This window comes from Ornithodoros turicata, chromosome 1, assembly GCF_037126465.1.
Source record: "Ornithodoros turicata isolate Travis chromosome 1, ASM3712646v1, whole genome shotgun sequence".
NCBI lineage: Eukaryota > Metazoa > Arthropoda > Arachnida > Ixodida > Argasidae > Ornithodoros > Ornithodoros turicata.
The window spans coordinates 214,861,026-214,879,427 of record NC_088201.1 but is presented as its reverse complement, the minus strand read 5'-3'; the positions used below and the strand labels follow the sequence as shown (position 1 = coordinate 214,879,427).

The 18,402-nt window shown below is 43.3% G+C and overlaps 1 protein-coding gene across 5 annotated transcripts in view; it reads right to left on the bottom strand.

Moving 5' to 3' along the window:
* LOC135379041 (uncharacterized) overlaps positions 1 to 18,402 on the bottom strand; it is a 297,822-nt gene that overhangs the window by 32,548 nt on the left and 246,872 nt on the right. For all 5 annotated transcript variants that reach the window (XM_064612291.1, XM_064612293.1, XM_064612294.1 and 2 more), the window contains 4 exons: positions 13,494 to 13,621; positions 13,201 to 13,257; positions 12,936 to 13,007; positions 10,015 to 10,146 (listed from right to left, as the gene is read on the bottom strand). In XM_064612291.1, coding sequence (XP_064468361.1) covers positions 10,015 to 10,146; positions 12,936 to 13,007; positions 13,201 to 13,257; positions 13,494 to 13,621 — 389 coding nt within the window. The remainder of the gene's footprint in view (positions 1 to 10,014; positions 10,147 to 12,935; positions 13,008 to 13,200; positions 13,258 to 13,493; positions 13,622 to 18,402) is intronic.

The window sequence follows — 18,402 nt, the reverse complement described above, 5'->3', positions numbered from 1 at the left end:
TTCCTACTGCAAACTCTAAGAGCATCGAGTGATAGATAAGCGTTGATTGTAGCTGAAACGTCTCCTCTCATCCAAGGAGGTTGCCTGTTGTGAAGTTCGTACTTCAAAAGCTCAACAATAGATGAGTGTGGCACCACCTTTCCGTGACAGATAACTCTTCCGTACTCGTCGTAAGCCAGAACCGTTGTCATCAGCTGAAGCATAGCTAATACCTTTTTATGATGTCTTGGAGGGAAGTGTGACAGTATTTTTTCTTCTTCGAAGTAGCCTCTCTCCTCGGAGTTCAGTACGGTGTCCATGTGAGCTGTCGTGCGCGCTTCGCGGCTCGTGTGAGCGGTGGTGACGCACGTCGAGGTGTGGAAGCTTCACTTACGGAATGAGGTGAAGGAGTGGCCAGAGTTTTCTCTGCTGTATGTTTTTGAAGACGAGATGGGTGCACAATAAGTGCTGGTAAGTTTAGCTTGACCAATAGCGGCAAAATCCGATCAAAATAGGGTGGTCTTTGAACATTTCTTGCTTTCGTCACGAGATAGTATACGAGGTCAATTATATTAGTATTGTCTACTCGCTCACCGTCGACAATTATCTGAAATGTTTTCCTATCCCATGAGATCGTTGGTTCCAGAAGACGTAATAGGTTTTCTGATCTGATTTTATAGCCACTGCTCATGAAATCAACGACAGTATTACTTTTTTCCTCGGTCTGTGTTTCCTCTTCTCTCGCTGTTGTTGAACCCAGTGTAGGTGTGCTCTCACTCACAGTGGGATGTAGCAAGGAGTGAAGATATTGGATTATCTCTTTTGCTTTGATATCATCTGGTTCATCTTTCTTAAATATCTGTGGGATGGGGGTTTCCCGGTAAGGCACAAGCTCGTATTTCTGCATCGACTACACTCCGATTGCTTTTGCTATCGCCCTTCCACCTAAAGTCGAGAGGAGACCCAGCAAAGGTGGCAAAAGGAACTGTAGAAAACCACCAGATTGTTGCAATACCTTTCGAACTTCCTTCACTCCTGTAGTGTCTCGTTTTGCCAAAAAGCGGATAGGTGTTGCATAAGGTTGCAACTGATTTCTCACTCTTGGAGCTACCTTAATGTTTCTTTTACAAAGATTCATACAAATCTCTCGAATAGCAGTTAGTTGCTCTCTCGTAGCATGTTCCACGAGAAAATAACGTTGCTCCGGCAACTTTGCATCAGCAAGCAACTGAAGAAAATGAATATTCTTCTTGACACGTTTCATGTTTTATATACTATTTGTCGCTGGTCGTCTGGAAATATATTAGTCCACACCCTAAATTGGTCTGAACAGTTTTGGGATAGGTCAATTACAAGGTATGAATATGGTTTCTTGCAAGCATCTTTATATATACTTGGCAGTAGTTCACTTTTCTTTTGACCAAACAGTTGTCGTGAAAGTATTTGCATTTGGTCCGCAGCGCGGGCGGAACGACATAAAATTAAGGCACTGCTGTTAAACTGAATGCATCTATACAGAGGATCATTAATAAATAAATATTGTGTTATGAAAATAGCTGAACAGTTGAGGTGGTGACAGCCAGCTACATAAAAATTGCAGATTTCTTTGAGCCTTTGTTTGTCGGCTAAGCAATCATCAAATAATTATTAAAGAATTTCTTACAGTATCAAGATTAGTAGGAATATCCTGACTGAAGGTTACCTCTGGAAAATTACGAAGATTGGTTGTTTGTACAAGTATATGTACAATATATGATCAAATGGTTTGTCGAAGACAGCAGCTCTATGTTTAATTAGACGTGTAACAAGTGTCGTCTTTCCACTCTGGCTTTGACCTGATATGGTCATTGAGACCGGAGTGGTAAACCTATAAGGTCCAACCTCAGCCATCTTTTGCAAACGAATGAAGCATGCTATGAAATCACAACATTACATAAAGGAAGGTTACAGCAAAGACGAGCCTGTACATCACTCTCAGATTGGCTAAACTGAAATACAGACATTCAAGGTTGTAGACATTCAAGGTTGTAGACATTCAAGGTTGCGCACAGCCGTGTTAGTTATCAGACCAGGAGCATTCCATAATGGAAGGTTACAACAAAAAGCAAAGACAAGTCTGTGCTCTAAGCTTGCCCAAAGTCGAAGTACACACGTTCAAGGTTGTAGACATTCAAGGTTGTGCACGCAGGTATGTTAGTTACCAGACCAATGAAGTTAGATAGGACACGCTGAAACATGTCTTCACGTATAACGTTGCAAGGATGTAGACGTTCAAGGCTGTGCACACATGTTAGAGAGCTGCATGCAATCGCTATATAAGAGCGGACATAGAGAGTGGTTCTTCATTCAGAACGTCAGACTGAGGAGGTGTGTTACATATTCCTGTGGAAGATGTAAGAGTTTACAAATCTATTCTTCTCTTTCAGTTCATTCTATACAGCAAGAGGAGAAAGCAAATTGTCATCATAACAGCAAAGCCTCCATAACACAAGTAAGCTATGTCATCCGTCATGGAAAAGTTGGATAAACTGAAAAAATGTGGTGACGGTGAAATTCAGAAAATGAGCATCATACCCAAAAACGAAAAGTTCGAAGTACTGGACATTCAGAAAATTGACACTATGTATGGCGAGGCAGTATACGTGGAGCTCCGCATGGAAAACGACAAGCCAGTGAAAGTGTATCTACCTGGACGCTTCAAAAAATTGTCGGAGGAAGAGCTAGAGGAAATGCGACTGCTTCCAAATCTCAAAATGGAGAAGAAAGAACGGTTTACCAAAGATGGTAAAAAAGTCATTTCGCCAGATATTATCTTCACCAATTCGAAGAGAAAGTGATGAGATATGGTGACGTGTCACTTATGCTCCCAGCACGAACGGCAGTATTATGCAACAGCATTAGGTCTTCAGATTCACTTGGCAAATGTTCACAATCTTCAAGCCCCCTGCATTCCTTTTTGTGAGACTTTGTGCACACTGCGAAACTATACTAATCGGTTCGAGCTACATTTACACGACAGGGACGTTAGCGGACATGATGTTACAACCTTTTTTCACGAGTACAGACAGTACATTGCTGATGTCTTACGACACTTTGGTTTCCCACTGCGCTATTTTTTATTGGTTAAAGTGGAACTTGGTCGTCACACGCCAGACGATGAGTTACAGCTCGAAATTAGTTTCGTGCCTTCCAAAGTAGTGACAGTATGGTCAGAGGCAGATGTAGAACCTTCTATCACTCAAGTGACTGCTGAAATAGCAGAAAATTTGGAAAACCTCGAAGTAGAAGGTTCAGGTTTTTTTCTCTTTCGCATTCATGCCTGTATCATGAACATTGGATGTTTGATGCCTCAACTGATTGGATGTGCCCAGTTTGAGTTACCGCAAGAATTGAAGCATAAGTTTCGTTCTCTGTTGTGTGTGGACTTTGGTTTGCATGAAGATGAGCAGAACATGTGTTTTGCCTTCTCTGTAATAGCTGCACTGCATCCTGCTACTGGTTATCGCAGGCGTAGGGCATCTTCATACAGACCATGTATTTCTGAGTATGTTTTTCCGAAAACATTCCCGGTAGCTTTCCCAAAAGAGGTTGAAGCATTCGAAAAAAATAATGGTATCAGTATCAATGTGTACGCCTACGAAAGGGAAGACAAATCTCTGTACCCCATCAAGGTTGTCGATGACGAGCATGAGAAACATGTGGATCTGTTGCTAATCGACTCTCATTTTCTGCTTATCACAAATTTTAATGGATTATTTCAACCTAGCGGACGGTTTCATTGCAAGAGGTGTATGATGGGCTTCTCATCAAACAGAATCCTCAGTGATCATTTAAAGATGTGTTTGCATCAGAAGGTTGCTAAGACAATTTACCCTAAGAAGGGAGAGACGGTAGCATTTGCCGGGGAACATCTCATGTCGGAAGTCCCTTTCTACTGTGTATATGATTTTGAAAGTGTTTTGTCACCGTGTTTGGAGGAAACAAATGTGTATGAGGATCACTGTCCTTCCTCATTTTGCCTTTTGGTTATACGTGCATCCGACTCACACGTGTTGCAAAAGCATCTTTTCCGTGGTCCTAATTGTGTCACAGTATTTATGGAGCTGCTGCGGAAATTGCATGACGAAATTTTAGGATGGATACATGCTTTTGCACCTCTAGAAATGACCGAAGAGAATGAGCGTCAACATAGAGCAGCCACTCATTGTAATATCTGCAAAGAATCCTTTGCTAAAAGACAAAAAGTTCGAGACCATGTAAGCGGAGAATTTCGACAAACACTATGTCAGACGTGTAACCTGAAACTGAGAGTGCCACCCAAGATTCCAATCATTGCACATAATGCTAACTATGACATGAGTTTTCTCCTGTCTCATTTACATCTGCTTAAGAAGTCAGACATCAACGTGATTGCCACCAGCTGTCAAAAATTTAAAGCAATTGACATCGGCTCTTATCGATTCTTGGACAGTTTGAGTTTTCTGAACGCAAGCCTTGAAACACTAGTGAAAAATCTACGTGATAAAGGTGAATCCAACTTTCAATGCCTTCGCCAGTTTTTTCCAAATGAGGAACACTTTCAGCTGGTTGTTCGTAAGGGGGTCTTCTGTTATAACTTTGTCACCGGTTTTGAAGCCTATGATGAGCCTTCGCTACCACCTCGAGATAAGTTCTTTAACATTTTGAATGGAACTGAAGTAAGTGAACAAGACTACAACCACGCGCAGAATGTGTATGAAAAATTTCGGCTCAAGAGTCTTGGAGAGTATTCGAACTTATACCTTCTGACAGACACACTGCTTTTAGCAGATGTGTTTCGAAAAAGAAAAAAAAATAATTAACTACATTGATGTAAATGGCCTGTATGGAGCAGTCATGAGAGAACCATTGCCTTACGGAGGATTTGAGTGGCTCACTGAGGAGGAAATTGTTAACTTGGATATAGCTCAGATACGAGATGATACCCCTGTGGGTTACTTTCTTGAGATAGACCTAGTGTATGACCGAGCAACTCATGAACGCCACAGAGATCTTCCCGTTGCCACTGAAAAAATGTCCGTTCGTTATGAGCTATTGTCAGACTATCAGAAGGCGCTCATGAAGAAGTTCAATCTTCCACAGAAAGCTACCGAAGCAAAACTGTTGCTAACATTATTTGATAAAGAGAGGTACTTTCTCCACTATCGCAATTTGCAACTGTATCTGCAATTGGGGTTGCGTCTCACTAAAGTTCACAGGGTTCTCAAGTTCAATCAAAAGCCCTTTCTGCGATCCTATGTCGACTTCAGTCACGAACTTCGGAAGCGAGCTACAAACGCATTTGAGAAACAGCAATCAAAGCCAATGATTAATAGTGTATATGGCAGGACATGTATGCAAGTCAGGAAATTCGTAAATTGTCGCCTCACAGTAACAGATGAGCAAGTGTTGAAGCTTCTACGTAAACCAAACTTGAAACAGTTCCGCCCTCTGAGCTCTCACGTCATCTTGTTCCAATTTAGTCAGTCTGTTCTTCGCATGAAGCAACCGCTGTACCTGGGCTTCACAATATTGGAATTGTCTAAGCTGAAGATGTTTGATTTTTATCATAACCATCTTCTCCGTGTAGCCCCTGATACACGACTGCTATACATGGACACTGATTCTTACATTGTGATGCTGAGTGACGATAAAGTACTCCACGAACTAGCTGACGAGCATCTAGACAACTCTGGATGTGACCCTGATCACCCACTCTATTCGACAAAAAACAGGATGGTACTAGGAAAGTTTAAAAATGAGCTTCCTCGTGATCACATTCTTGGCTTCTGTTGTCTGAAGCCAAAGCTGTACGCCCTCGATCTGTGCAGCAAAAAGCAGTACAATCGCGCTAAGGGTGTTAAACAATGTGAAGCACAAAAACTCCACTTCTCTATGTACACGAATGCTCTCGAGCAGGGCACAATGCATAAAGTTAAACAGAACCTCATTGTGCACAAGGACAATGTCAACAAAAGTGTGTCAGTGACAAAAATAGCCCTCAATCCACTGGATACGAAACGCTTCATTTGTGATGATGGAATTGACACGCTACCTTTTGGCTATGGTTGAATTTTTTTAATGTGTACGGATTGGTCTCTCTAATGAAGCGATGGTGTTGGGGTGTGCACCGTCACGAGGTTTCATTACAGAGTTGGCATACGGGAGTAGGAGGGAACTCATCTGTTATCACCCCCGCAACAGATGTTGCCCTTCTATTCCTGGTCCCACAGAAAAAAATTGTAATAAAGATGTTACATCCATATAGCTATGGTTTGTCATATATTAGAACGATGTCATGTTAGAACCATGAACTAAAGCCAGGGATGGCTTACCAGATGGAGTCGTGAAAGTGGGCTGGTGCCCACGTGGTTAATTCCTCAGATGATACAGTGAGGTTGGTATCTGTGAGCTGGCGCTCACGTGGTTTAGCCCTAATTAACATTCGCAAGAGTGGGATGGGGCGGGGATGGGGCGGGGACGGGGGCGGTCTTGTTTGTTGATGCTAAATACGCTAGTTAGCGTATCTAGCAATTGTTTTGCTAGATAGGTACTGCTAGGTGGGCTAGATTTCTAGACTACTGTGGTCTCAGCGAGAGAAAGCTTCTGTCTGGTGTCGCACACGTTTCAACGAATGACTCGGAAAGATAAAAGTATCAACCAAGTTGTACGTGAATACCAAGAGCAGTGCAGAAAAAGAATACTTCACTGTGCCAGAGCATGTTTGCAGCGCTCAGATTTTCGCCGCGCAACATATGGCATGTTAAATCATTGCACATGTATGGTGTTAATAGAAGACAAAACGTCAGACATATGCGTGTGTCCCACGGGATTTCAAAATATGTATATCGTTCATGTATACGTTTGACATGCAGTCAGAGTTATACAAACGTTACGTCATATGAGCACGTTTTGTCATCACCAAACCAAACAAAGACGTGATCTCTTGAGTTCTTGCAAATGCCCATGTGTACGTTAACTTGTTCATCACAATTTTTTACGATTACTTGAGCATCGAAGTTCGGACAAAAACTATATAATTCCTACAGACACTACACTTCGAACGGAGCTGTTGTTCATTTGCAGCACTCACATACTACGGGACTATCGGAGGAGAAACTCGAAAATTGCATTACCTTGCAGACAACTAATCCACATGCCAAAACACATGCTAAGTCACGCTTCTTAAGAAACTAATCCCTGCTTTGCCTTCTTAGATAAAATAATGTCAGGAGGCATTATGTGTGTAATGAAGGCATTTCTAAAATGCCTCCTTCGTTCGTTCGACTCACGTTTGTAAACAAACTCCGACGACGGAAACTTTTTTTGCTTACTTCTCTGAGTTGAACTGGCACAGTATGAGATAACCAGAAGACAAAATTAATTCCTTTGTCGTGAAGCACGTCAATTTATGCATATGAAAAGCTGAAACAGATTAACATACTTCGGTCGACAGTGAAGTCCCTACGCTCGCTTTGCTCGGGAGACCTGCACTCGTCTTGGAATTTCGGGCCATTGGGAATTTCGGGGCTTGGAAGTTCACTGGAGTCGCGAATAGAAATGATATGCTCTTAAGCGTTGAAGAAAGTGGGTATGTTCAGGAGGAAACTCAACAAAGCTCCTGTCAGCATAAAGCTACTAGTTTATAAATCAATCATCAGGCCAATTCTTAAGAACGCAAGTAATGTCTGGGACTCATTAAAGAACATCCACGTCGAGACAAGAGAGAGAATTCAAAACCACGCTTTGAGATTTATTTACTCTGCTTATGGCAGACACCTTTCAGTAACCCACTTAAGACATCAGGCAAAAATTGAAACATTGCAAACACGCCGGAATATTGAGAGATTAAAAACATTTTGTAGTATTAAAGTGTATTTCAATTTTGTACTGTGCTTTATGTACTTTTCTTCGGTACCTTCCTTTGCAGCAATCACGTACCCAGTTTGCAATATAACCGCAGAACTCGGTCGCAAAATCATATCCATCTGTTCATATTAATGAGTCAGCTGTATACCATTCTTGTTTTCCTGCCAGCACCTGGCAAAAACACTCGCTAATAGCTTTAGAAAGATAACAGTAGAAACACAATTACCTCACGCTTGATCACAACCACGTGCTGAAACGTGCAGCGATACAATCTCAATTTGCAATGTACTTTGCAATACGTGTTTACTTTACTTTAAACACATTTGTAGTATGGTACTTTGTACTGTACTTAAATGGACTATCGTATCTGGGAACTTGTGTACGTCATCGATTCGAGTAACGTTTGTTACCGCTTAATAGTCTACTTCGTCAAGGTTCTCTTCTGGAAACAGCTTAGTTATGAAATAAGCGAGTTTTAAAGATTCGCACTGCGTCTGCAGCTAAGCCAGAATGACGTAAACCGGACACGCGAATGAGAGAGCAGCGCAGAGGCCGTCTCCGAGGTCGTCCGCTTGCGTTCGTACCAGGATATGCTGCGTGAAAAGACCTCGGAAATACGCTGGATTTCGCTTACGAGCGTGAGTGCTGACTGATGTCAGTCTCTTAGCTGCACAAACACGTACGACGCTAACCAGAAACAGCATTCGACCAGTCGATTACAGATTTCTCCGCTACCTAAACAGCCCAGCCATCATACCTGCCCACGGGACGCCAAGGTCTCTGCCATTCCCTGATTAGCCATATCCGGTCCAAGGGGCGCTCACTGATTTTCCTTGTCCTAAGGCGTTTAGAGATAATTAATTACGGTATGCCCTCAACATCCGTCGTCTCCTGTTACCATGCGTTAGATGAAATTGTGCAGAAACAACTCCACTAATTCACGTCGGAGTTTTGGCGTCAATATCGGCGATGGACGAGGCGTGAAATGGCATAGTTGTTTCGGAATCGACCGCGCCGGATGCGGTAGCCCGTTGAAAGTGTGCGAGCTAGTTCGTATTTTACTTCAAGTACAGTTTTGAGGTGCTTTGCCCAAGGGTGATGCAATGCCCTCAATTAAGGGGGATCTCAGATCCCTACCGCCGTCCGTTTCGGCAGCGGTTGGGATTGCCGCCCCTTTGCCCATCACAGGTGACGACACAGTGTACGACGTGAGGGGTGGCCTTACCTACACATCACGGGACTTGCCGATAGACATGGTATCATGGTGAACCATTTCAACCAAACAAAAACAATTATCTGACGATGCTGAGTGCAAAGTTTCATCAATTTGGAAGCTATTCTACCCTATTTCTGGTGGTAATGTGGGAGGTTAAATTATGAGTCGCCTCGTAAGGAGGACAGATGTCTTACGGAGTCCAAATAGTGAGAAGAGCTTTGAGGGGGGAACGTTGGTGGTCCGGATGTGGCCATGTACCAGTCAATTTCGATAAAAGGAAGGTGCAGGACTCCAGCTGATTCAGTGGTACTCTGAAAGTGGTGTTTGTGATAGCTACATAACCGTCTCTTAAATTTTTTATTTTTATTTTTTTGCTACTGGGCGAAAGATCTAACGTCAGCTTCTAAAGGACGAAAAGTTGTGGTACACGAGGTGCGGATGTGTCGTTTGAGCCGACTTCAAAGGGAACTGTGCCGACATAATCTGTGCCTATGTCTGACAGCGTCTGAAGAAAAGTGGTCTATATGCCCAGCAAATCAGTGTCTGCCCCAATCAGTTCAATCGCTCGAAAGCACATTGCTCCGCTCTTTTTGCGATTGAGAAGTGCGCAGTTGTGGAGTTGTCTCTTTCTCATAGCAGAATTGTGCGACTATATATCAGCATCTGTTTCTTCCATCAATTTTATAGAAGGAGGTAGATTAAGATAATGATTGGCTCCAGTTTTGCTAAACATCTAATGAGTGCGATTTGTGAATTTGGCAATTCATCTTGCAAGATTTATGTAGGCTTTCCTGCCTGCGAAAATGGTATCAGCGGTGCTATCGCAGTAGTTATGAAAACACTTCAAACACAACATCAAGTAACAACCTCCATATTTCTGCAAATTTCTCTTGTTTGTATGTTCATGACAAAAAGGATCCCCTCTATATTACCTTGGTGAGCTGTTCCCGAAGTTCTGCGTCATGCTTTCCCATCTTTTGCTCATCTTGGAACACTGACAAGCACTCTCTTGTCAGTCTATCATGTTCCATTTGAATGTCAGTGTCAGAGTTGGAATGAACGATCTGTAAAGACAATTATGTAATGAAACGAACGGACGTATGGCATTCTCCGGCTGCAGCCTCCATGAATTAATAGTTCACCACTGATTTCAGTGTTTCGTGTTAAAAAGCTGACAACTGATGTCAACACGTCGGTTGCAGGGTGCCAGTTTCCAGGACACAAGGACACACGTCCTCCAAGTTGCCGTCACAGAGACGCGTCGTTGGGCATATTAAACGTGGTGTATCGCGTGTTGAATATTTCGGAGCCTGTCAAGGCCACACAGAGAGAAAATTGATCCTTTCCACCGTGGTGCATAGCTCATAGTAACAGTCGCCCCTGTCCTGTACTCGTCAGCCCCATATACCTGACGTTATTACAGGCACCAGAGAAACGTTATTACGGTAAAAGCAATATATCCTATTTTAGAGAATGGTCATACAAGCGAAATACTCACAGTTACGACGCATGCACATAATGAGGTACATTGGAAAGTCCCCCAAAGCATGAAGTAAGGGGATAACTAAAGGGTGATGGCATGCATTAGCTCTCACCAGAGTGAGTACGCTGTTAATACTAAGCACATTGAAATTGCCCAGCAACGAACCCAGTGTATTGCTGCAACTGTTCCTAATCTGAGGCTGATGAATAAGGTTGAAAGAGCTCATGAACGCAAGCAAACGCATGCACTCTCACGCAAGCTCCTGGGGTTCAGTTCAGAAGATAATCATACAAGTTGTAGCTCGTATTGCGTATAACTACTATTGAATCAATCATTATATGTCTATTGAATGTCAGCTTTGCTATTTGCTATTTGCTTTGCTAATGCTATCAGCTTTGCTGTTTCGAGCACGAAAGAGTTATGTATAACTTTGACTGAATCGTAGCTGAATCGTTAACTCTTCGCCCGTCGATGACACAAACTAACGACAACCGTATTTAAACATTTTCTCGATCGAAATAACTTCGCATTCTGGAAATTTCATCAAGCCTTCGTATCATCTGTGTGAAACTCTCTCATTTCTAATACGTCTTTTTCGGTACGCCGATTTTATTACCGTTGGCAACAGTGTGCTTTCATGAATGTAAAATTAACAAACTTCAGTACTCCGATTAGTTTTGGCTTGGCACTTAGTTTTACACAGTGGGATTAGCATAGAAGAAATTGTATTGAACTATAAGACTTGTATTGAGATGGTCATATTCCTACAGCTTGTGCTGCTAATGGCAGTGCACTTGTAGCCTGTAAATTATGAGTGAAGCTTTTCTGGGTATTTTCTTCACCTGGACGGACCTAGACGCAGCTTTTGTCACCTGGAGCAACGGGACAGGCGCATAGGAAGTGCATACATAAATATTCCCGGTGAACTGCCACGAAGTAACCTTTGGCCACTGGGAACGCCAATAGGACTCGTGAGCCATCGGGTGTCTTACCTTTCGTGGTTACTTCAGGTACAGTGGCCTGGGGTGAACATGTTAGCGAGATAACGGTTGTGCAAGTGGTTGTAGCAACTGCAATCATACGGATGCTGTGAGGCCTTCAATTACAAATTAAATATTGGTCGGTAGTTTTGGGAATGGCGGGATCTGGATATGCCGATTTATGTTGGTGAGCCTTCCTTGAACTTCTTTGCAGAAAGTCTCCTCTTGTACATGATATGGTTTAAAAGAGCTGGCGGTCTTTCTGTGACAAACATAAAGAAAATTCTATGCAGCCTGTGTGATCTTGTGCTCTGACATTAAGAAATAATGGTGTCCTTGATATTGTTTCGCCCGTTATGAAACATACATGAATCAATGTCCTCTCCCTTCCTTTAAAGGAGCACTGGGTTGACTTCTAATGCGGTTCGCGTTTGTTTGACTGCGGCGTGTACTGCAAGAATAGAATTATATCCTGCGAAGCAATCACGGGAGCAGGTAATCTGCAGCGAGCGAGTGATCCTCTACTCCGTATGCCTTTGAAATACCCACCACACCTTGAAACAGCGAATAGAAGAATAAGGGAAAGAGGAGAGTACGTCGTGGCCTAGTCTACTCCCCTGGCATGTGACGTAGCCCTGAGTGATCGAGCGTATCTAAGCAGTGTGGGAGCAGTGAAGAAACCAACAACGAGAAACGGCTGTCTCGACGTCACGTGAGGATCGTGCCCCCCGTGCGCGGCTGCTGTCTCCCACTGTTTTTTGTACATTTCATTGCACAGTGACAATAATGTCACCGCGAAAACATGTAGTGACTCTTGACGAACAGTTGAGGAATGAGGCAGGGCGTTGGAACACATTAAATGTTGCCTCGGTTTAATGCATTCGGGGAGTAGGGATTCAGAAAATTGCTAGGACACGCGAAAGAGGGTATGCGCTTTATAGGCGCCTTGAAACGACAGGCAGTGCCAGCGGTGATTTTCCAGCGCACAAATTAAATTAATTAAGCCAAAGCCTTATTAATTTTCCCTATGCTAACCTGAAGAGCACACGACTGACGCCATGTGCAGCGAAATTCCCTAGCGAATCCTAGAAAAGGGAATTACCAATACACGCCAGAGCGACACAACGCTTACCTACGACGTCAATGCAGCGGAACAACTGTTACCGCAGTGGCTCGCTGCTGTGCTTTGAAATTTCTACTTGCTTGCAGTCTCAAATTTATGACCAGTATACTGCTTAGCGTGACTTTACGTGAAAAAGACACCTGTAGTTGCAAACCCTCGTTTGTGACGCTTTGCAATATGCATTGAGAGACCCTATAGGGCGATATTGTTCGCACTCATAGACAGAAGGAAGTTCGGGTGACAGAAATATGTTACTAGGTGTCTTACCGCTTCCATCGCGTTGTCATATTTTCCAACGATCTTGTCCATTATTCGCTTGTTGTGGATAAATGCAGTTGCCTGTGAATAGCACGAATACTGAAGATAATTTCTGCCTGGTTATCAAAATGCGTGAGATATACAAGAAAGTACAAGATAAAATTATTATTCGTTGTATTAGTGTACTCGTCTCGCTGCGTGTGAAAAAAATTCTTTAAATTCACGTTTCGTTTATTCATTAATATGCAAGTAAATCATGTGTAGTCAAACCTACGTTGAAGATAGACATGGGTTGAGGGAGCTCCTTATGGTTGAAGACGCTGAAATAAGCCTGAAAGATGAATGAATTGTCATAGTAATTTTCCCGCGTGTACTTTCACTCACAGTGATAAATCTAAATAAATCATAACATTTCTACAGTGCTCTCAATAGACAATAATAAAGAAAACTTATGACCAAAGCATATGAAATATAACTAACAACCAAAGGAATGGGCAGACAACCGGAAGATGTCCTCATTCTATGATAATACTCTGTCTCGACAACATACAAATGGAAGGAGCTCACCTGAAACATGCACACGAGCTCCTTGCACGTAACAATCCTTCCATTGATCTTTTTTGGAACAACCGTTTCGGGTGAAAGAAGAAAAGGCACGAGATCCTTTATGTGACATTTAAAATCTGTAGAAAGATCTGTAAATGAAGATTGATATTGTGAGCTACTGATGCATTTGACTGTGTAGTTCGAAAACGGTGCAGTGCTTCCGACAAACTTGTCTGGAATCTCCGGTCGGTAGCCCACATGTCTCTATCAGCAGTGTATCATAGCAGAACCTGTATCATTACCGTTCTTGAGGGGAAGCCGTTGAGCCGGAATTGTTGAGGGGAAGCCGTGTTTGGCACTGCGCTACCAACCGGGAGTAATCATCTGTGATACATGCGTTGTGTGTTAGCATCCTTTCTTTTCCACGGTAGCCGTATGCTACCACACGACGACCAAGTATCACAGATGACCTCTCCCAACTGGTGACGCTGTGTAAAGCACAATTTCCGCTGTGAGACGATAATGATATGATCTGTTCGGAGCGCGTCACCAACCACAGAGGACAGGTGTGCCACTGGCTTGATATTCCAGACAAATCAGTAGCAAGCAGCACAAGTAGGAAAAACGTTCATGCGAATGAGTGGTGTAGCAAACGAATTCGTGAAATGTGGATGACTGGAAAATGGTGACCATGTGTTGGAATACATGAAAGACATTCATTTTTCAAGCGCTAAACCCAAAGGCGGCACAAAGCCGAGTGAACACTTTCAATATCCTCGTTCGCGACACTACACTCCCCTTTAAGCAGACATAGCGACTGTAGTGCCCCTGTGGTAGTGAAATATATTCAGTGTCGACGCACATGATCCCATTTTGACCAGTCAGGGGCATTTCCCATGTCTGTCTTCTTCCGGTTCCGTTTTCGAAAATGTGGTCATATCACATCATCAATAGAAACCCCTTCTGATTCGTGAGTCCTGACACAGTGTCCCAGAAATGTGAAGTCATCCTTACGTTGTTCTCTATTCAAGTGACAGTCGCATCCGGAACCGGCCTATTAAATTGATACCATAATGTTCGGTATCGCTCGTTGGTCTACTTGAGCAATTTATATGACTGGGAACTGCTTTATTATTAAATAAATGGATTTTAAAGATCAGTGCTGCTACGACGATGATTTCGCAGAATTTGTGTGTGCCAGGTAGGATGTACGGCCCGTCGTAAAGCAATAAAATGAGCATGCGTTCAGCCACACACCATGGGAAAAAGACAGCTGTTCCAACATGTACACTCAGTAGTACTGCATGACGTTATGCTCTTTGCAGTTGAGGGGACTCTGACCAGAAGTTGTGGGAGCTCTTTCGTACTTGCAGTTGATAAAGCTCCCAACAAGGACTCTCCATGAGAAAATTCACGCATTAAAACCCCACGGTTTCTCTAAACTCGAATTTTAAACATTCGACTTCATCCGAGTGCAGCACGCCTAGCGTCAAATCGAGAAAACATACGCTTATATAGAATATCCACCCACCATTAAAATGACGTCGACATGAGGACCACTAGCAACTCCCCCAATTGGCCCAAATGCATCACGTGGTCACGCAATGTCCTGTTAATTTCCTTCATGAAATGACACTTATACAGGGTGTCCCAGAAAACGTGTCATTGAATTATAATAAAAAAACTACACCACCTAGGTCATGCGGTCAATGACATTTGTTCTTACTGGGTTTTTGCCATCTCCTCGTGTGAACTCACTTTTTTACCCCACCAATGTGAAGAGCGTGTCTAATTTAGTCAAATTAATGATAATTGACAGAGATATTCAGAAGCTACCCCATCGGAAAACATAGCCGAACATCATGCTGTGCGGAGGTCGCACAGAATAGCGCACGATGAATTTTTCAATCGCAATTTTGTCTCGCGCAATCTTTTGTCAGTCCGACGAAAGGAGGTTGGAAACCCAGCCCTCCCCGACATCGCAGAAAGAGATAAAACAGGCACGGCTTATCACGTCCGACTTTCACTGGGATAATGCTTTCCCCTCTCTCAATTTTAGGAACTGTTACTTTTTCTACTATCACTCTGTGGGCTGGCTTCGGAACCTCCTTTCGTCGCACTGCGAGCGATTGCGCTCAAAAAGTCATCGCGCGCTATGGTCCGGTGCTCCGAAAAGCATGATATTCGGCTATTTTTTCCGATGGGATAGCTCGTGAGTATCACTGTGAATTATCATGAATTTGAGTGAATTCGGCACGCTGTTCATATTGGTGGGGTAAAAAAGTGACCTTTACTTCGGCAAATTTCTGAGTTCAGTTCGCAAATATTTACATAATTAAACTTGGTGTACATGACATTCACATTAGGAGGTGGCAAAAACCTAATAAGAACAAATGCTGTTGACCGCATGGTTCTAGGTGGAGTAGTTTTTTTATTATAATTCAATGACACGTTTTCTGGGACACCCTCTATGTTAATATATTTTTGTTGCAGAGTCTCAAACGAAAACATATACCCTGCTTTTAACACCTGCAGTAGGTTCTACGATTTCCCTTTCAATCTGAGCACGGCGTCCTATATGGTTCCGTATCCGACCAGGTGTACTTCTTGCAGTATGACGAGCTTGCGAACTGCGAACTAGTGTGATTCCCAGCCCATCCTACTTTTTCGGGTCATTGGGTTAGTGCTGGAGTTCTACGCAATATTCTAAACGTTTCACCTATCAATCCGGTGTACTGTTCTTGATCTGCTGTGAAGCAACGAACGGCCGCCACTCGCCTCCGCGTAATTCTATCTGCTGCATCTCAAACGAGCATCGGGACCTCATGATGTACTGTAAATGCTGAAGTTGAATTCATCTAAAGAACCTTCATCTAAAGAAACCAAGCGCGCTGTCGTGCAGTTGTGACGAAAAATAAGTTTCAACAATGTTAGCACATTTACTTTTCAGTTCCAAGTCTACGCACTCAAAAACCATGCAAGCGCTTCCGATCATTCTCGTAGCTGTTGTGTAACACGTATGCTTTCTTACGCAATCCAACAGAAACCTCCAATTCTCCAGCCCAATTATCTTTATGTGGTCCTTCTGATGGCTTCCCACTAGATTATGCCGCTCTGAAGCATTGAGATGAGGAAGCGTCGTGGTGGCAGCACCTCTGCCTTCGAAAGATGAAAGTCATTCCACACTGTGCCTACTGGCTTTGTATCGAGTAGGACAAATCCAACAGATCCGGACTGCCTTTTTCAATAAAGTTTGAAATGGAAGTATGTGTTATATTGGTTTCACATATCCACACCACATATTGAGTCTGTATCATTGTACTTCAGATGCCAGCATATCTATGTACAGGGTGTTACCCCATAAAAGTCTACCAGCACCGGCATGCTTTGCAAATACTCAATGGACGCACAACATTGTGTTGTCTACGTGTAAAGCTATTAGGGACAATCAACCATGCTAAATTTCAGCGCGATGGAGCTGCGCTGTGTGAAGTTATAACGCGAAATGTGTGATTCCCGTAGTCAAAACAACCAAGATGGCGGAGTTGCGAAGAGCACTTCGCATGTTGCCAACGCTGCTCCCCAGACGGCGACGAGTCGCACAACATCACGCAGCCAGCTATGTGGAACTGCGGTTCCTCATAACCTGCTTGTCGTTTCAATTTCGCTGGCGTGTTTGGAAAGCGTTATGTGCAAATTAACCTTTTTGAGGTATACGACAACCATCAGGGCCTACTTCTTCCCCTCATATGACGCCCGTGCACAGGCAAAGCAATAAGTTGACCCTCCGCCCAACTTTCTCATCAAATGTGCATGTTTGATACTTTAGCGGTGAAGTGCGACGTGCCATTGATTCCGCCTGATTTTTTTTTCTCGTTGTTGTTGTTGTTGCATTGTTTGTTGACGAATGTCTCTCCGTGTGTGAACATGAAGTGGGTTTTTGAACAACAACAACAGCAACCTGAATGACCATGAGATGAGGTGTTTCACCACAATAATTGCGATTGGGTTTTTCGATATGACGCAGTCTCTGTGCAATCAATTGTACCCTAATAAGGGCCATCGAAGAACTCGCTGAGAAAACCAAGGGCCGTTGTCAAAGGAGGGATATGATGAAATTTGCTTTGATGAATATGCTGATTTTTAGAAGTGCGACTCGACCTGGCGTCCGTGCATGGCAATACAGCGATGCAGCCGTGTCACATATTCTCGAGTTGTGGCTTCTAGCATTTCGTTTGACACAGAAAGAAATGCTGCTTCTATTTGTTCTTCAAGCACTTGCAGGTTTGGAATTTGTCTACCGTCATAAACTTCTGATTTGACGTAACCCCACAGAAAAAAGTCACATATTGTGATGTCTGGAGATCGTGGGGGCCATGGCATGTTAGGCGATCCTCAGTAGTATATAGTCAGCTCAAGAAGCCGGCAAGTCACACAGTCATCTGGACGCCATTAATTAGCAATTGGAGATAATTGGGACCCCCCACATTAATCAGCACCCTCCAGGGAGCCACCACACTAATTGGGGAGCATCTAAGACGTGTCCAGACCACTGTGTGAGTTGCCGGCTACTTGAGCTGATACAAAATAAAAAAATAGGTAGAAAATAAAATAAAAAGATAGAAATAGAGCGGAGAGAAACAATTTATTCGAATATCAACGATGCCTTGACGAAGAAACGGCTCTGGGGTGACCAGCGCTTGTTGGCGTCGGGTAGTTGAAGAGATCGACGACAGGTGGCCACTTAGTTGCAAGGCATCACACCAGATGGCGCCACCATCATAGCTCTATGTGAGAAAGACAGCACAAGACACTAGCGGCAGGTAAAAAATGGCAACACTGCTAAACAAGTCTAGGCATGCAAGCACTAGCGGCAGGTAAAAATGGCAACACTGCTGAACAAGGCTAGGCATGCGAGAGAAAAGGTCTA